This window comes from Hippopotamus amphibius, chromosome 12 (assembly GCF_030028045.1).
Source record: "Hippopotamus amphibius kiboko isolate mHipAmp2 chromosome 12, mHipAmp2.hap2, whole genome shotgun sequence".
Classification (NCBI taxonomy): domain Eukaryota; kingdom Metazoa; phylum Chordata; class Mammalia; order Artiodactyla; family Hippopotamidae; genus Hippopotamus; species Hippopotamus amphibius.
Window position 1 is genome coordinate 82,143,067 of NC_080197.1, and position 4,010 is coordinate 82,147,076.

The 4,010-nt window shown below is 34.3% G+C and overlaps 1 protein-coding gene across 1 annotated transcript; it reads left to right on the top strand.

Annotated features, from left to right (window-relative positions):
• The first annotated feature begins 2,316 nt into the window (after positions 1–2,316).
• On the top strand, positions 2,317–3,252 carry LOC130833118 (olfactory receptor 6C3). The gene has a single exon (XM_057702398.1). The coding sequence runs from the start codon at positions 2,317–2,319 to the stop codon at positions 3,250–3,252; it is 936 nt and encodes a 311-aa protein (XP_057558381.1).
• The last annotated feature ends 758 nt before the right edge of the window (positions 3,253–4,010 follow it).

Consider the following 4,010-nt stretch of genomic DNA (forward strand, 5'->3'; position numbering starts at 1 on the left):
CATGTCCTGGCTATTGTTAAGTAGTGCTGCAATGAATGTTATGGTACATGTTTCTTTTTGGATTATGGTTTTCTCAGGCTATATGCCCAGCAGTGGGATTGCCTGATCATATGGTAGTTCTATGTTTAGTTTTTTAAGGAATCTCCAAACTGTTAGGAGCAGGATTTAATACTGGCTATGCCACCTCTTTGGTTATGAGATAATTGAAACATTAAAGTACGTTTTCTTTCTTAAAGCTCTCTAATGCATTTGGAATCTGCCAGCCCACTTCACAGGCCTCCTATTCATTATGTAAGCTTCTTCAATTTTGTTTTAGTAGGCATTTAATTCTAGCTGAGCTCTGCCTTGCTAGTCTGTCAAAGTAGACTACCAGGGTTTCATTGTCTAATGAGACCAATGCCGACTTCAGACCAAACACATTAATTAATTGGTTAGATCCTTGCTGCTCTGAGAGCCTGTTACTTGGATATGTTTTCTATTTATCAAGGGCAAATTAGAATGTGTTCTACTTTTACAAGGTTTCACATCTATTTTTTTATGACACATGAAATAGTAAATAATTGTGATTAATGGAAGTGATTATTTTATAGAGGTCAACACTGAGATCCTCTGTAGAATATAAAGATGAGCATACCCATTCTCAAAGGAGATTCACTGTAGAGGGGAGTCAGGAGGCTGCTGAGAATGTCAAGGGTGGCTTCCAAAAATCCCTCATGGCCTGCAGGTTAGCACAGATGTGGCCTGGACTTTGGTTTGTTTCCAGGAGATCAATGTATGATTCTCTTCATAGGTCAAAACAACTAGACTTGAAAATTTGAGCTATTAGTGCAACCAGAGGGATGCCAGATGCTAGTTGAAGAATCTGTACTTGTAATCCTCAGTGTTGCCATATCCCTTGAAGTTCTCTCTTTAAATATTGCTCCCTTAAACTTCTAGACCAACATTATAGAAGAGGATGATAGTGCATTTCCACATCTTCTTAAGGCTTCTGACATTCTGTTCTTATTTCCTGAGCTATTTCCCTTGAGTCATCATAAAAGAGAAGATTTAGTCAAATTTGATTGATATGACTTTTGCTTGTGTCTGACAGAAGAAGCAATGATTTTGCAGTCTATTGTTCACAGCAGAAATGCGAATATCTGAAAGAGGGAGAAGGTAGCTCTCATAATTTTAGCAAACTAAGTACACAGAATGGTATACCCAGTAGAGGTGGGTATTAACTGAAGAAGTTAAGATGAATAAAAGAGGTTTTCCTATACACTTCTGGAATATCCTTTTGTATCAGTTGTCTTCATGCAAAAGATAAAAGTGGGGCAGAACTACAAGGGAACAAAACCATTTTTTCATAAAGCTTAATGGCTGAGAAACAAGGATGTTCAAATGGAAAATGCACTGGGCTACAATCTGAGTGACAGAGCTGCTAAAATTTGAGGCAAGTAGTTACTTTTCAATTTGTGTTTCAGTGCAAAGTGAAAAGTAGATAAGTACTGCATATCCTTTTAAGCTCAATATTAAAAGGGTTTCTATCTATACATTGCTAGCAAATTATAGATGTCAAACATTAATGATTTTAATGGAATTATAAGACAAATCATTGAGTCAGGGAATGTGTTCTCTATTAAATAAAATAATTAGGTAATTTATTCCATTTTGTTGTAAATACATATGCAATATGCATAGAATGTTCTCATATTACCTTGATAATTACATCCATAGATAGTAATACTAAAAGAAAATTAGTAATTAAATTAATTAATCATTAAACATTTAAAATGTTATTTTATTTGCTAAGAAAATCATTAATTGATTTCTTGTTTCATAAAAAGTAATGGGTTGATACTTTAGTCTTCAAAGTTTCAGTTTTATCTTTTGATGGAAGTGAGATCATCCATTTCTGTTTTTAGGTGATAGTATCTTCTAATACATACATCACAGAAAAAAGAAAAAAAAATATATTTTATATGATTGTTTCAACAAAAATACAATGATTTGCATAAGTTGGACAAAGCAAAAAGTATCGATTTTATTTCTCATCTCTCAACAATGTGACATTGTATGAAGATTTCCTAACTTCTCCTGCCTAATTTAGAATAAGAGAAGGAGTATATAAAGCAGGACTCACAAATACATTTTAAGATATAATGCAAATAAGATAGTCAAAAAATAATATCGGCATGAATTATAGAGGATGTTTTAGAATTGTATTGATGATGATATTGATCACAATGAACTATATCTCTTATCTCTTCCCTTTAATACACTTTCCACCTAAAAATATTTAAAAGAAGGAAAAAGGAGAAAAAGAGAGAGAGAGAAATGAACCACACAGCGATCAGAGAGTTTGTCCTCCTAGGCCTTTCTGATGATCCTGCCCTTCAGATTGTGATTTTCCTCTTTTTATTGATCACGTATATACTAAGTGTCACTGGAAACCTCACTATCATCACGCTAACCCTGGTGGACTCCCATCTCCAGACGCCAATGTATTTCTTCCTCCGAAACTTCTCTTTCTTAGAAATCTCCTTTACTACTGTATGTATCCCTAGATTTCTGAGGGCAATTATCACCAGGGATAAGACTATTTCTTACAACAGTTGTGCAGCCCAACTCTTTTTCTTTATTTTCATGGGGGTGACTGAATTTTACATTCTAACCGCCATGTCCTATGACCGCTATGTTGCCATCTGCAAGCCCCTTCATTACACAACCATCATGAGCAGGAAACTCTGCAGCCTGCTTGTGTTCTGCGCATGGCTGGGCGGGTTTCTGACCATTTTCCCACCCCTTATGCTTCTCCTCCAGCTGGATTACTGTGCTTCCAATGTCATTGATCACTTTGCATGTGACTATTTCCCCCTTTTACAGTTGTCTTGCTCAGATACATGGCTCCTGGAAGTAATGGGCTTTTACTTTGCTTTGGTTAGTTTGCTATTCACCTTGGCATTAGTGATTTTGTCTTATGTGTACATTATCAGGACTATTTTGAGAATCCCATCTGCCAGTCAGAGAAAAAAGGCCTTTTCCACTTGTTCCTCTCACATGATTGTCATTTCCATCTCCTATGGAAGCTGTATATTCATGTATGCTAATCCCTCAGCCAAAGAAAAGGCATCACTGACAAAAGGAGTAGCTCTTCTCAATACCTCTGTTGCCCCCATGCTGAACCCCTTCATTTACACCCTGAGAAACCAACAAGTAAAACAAGCCTTCAAAGACATGGTCTATAAAGCAGTATTTTCTGCCAATAAATGACTTTTTTTTGGTCAAAAATAAGGGACACTTTAAAGAGCAATTAGGTTAAATCTTGAAATTCCTAAGTATCTGTTTAACTATGCTTGTTCTTTATTGTCTCTTTATATCCCACACAACAGTTCCCAGTTTGTTTCTTCCACTGCCATGCCTAAATTTCTCTAATGCATTGTTTATTGACTTTTAAAAATATGGTAAATGTTATTTATCCTACAGAATTTCCTGTGAATGAAATGTATTTCATTATGACATAGTTTATAGCATGAAGTAAAAATAGTTTTAATTCTGTTCATGTCAATCCCTAAAAAGATATATATGATATCACTCTGTACTTCAACTGTAAATTTTCAAAATTAGTAATTTCTTGTGTATTTTCAAGATGAAATTTGATAATTTCTTAAGGTTTAAAGAATCTACGTATTCTGTATTAAAGTACACTAAATTCAGTCCAAAGAGATAATATGTACTAGTGCATTGCACTTTAAATGTAGAGCTTTATACTTTGTGAAATTTAGTGCATATTTTCAAGATATTGATTGTGATGTTGTGTATTATTTATAGAATTCACATCTCTATCATTTTTAGCAAATATTTATATTAAAAAATTCAGAATAAATGCAATAAAACTAAAACAAACACTGCCATTTTTCTGAACTCATTGATCATATTTATGATAGTTATTTTGAATTCTTTGGCAGGTGTTCATATACCTCCATTTCTTTAGGGTCTATTTTTTGAGATTTATTTTGTTTGTTTGGGCC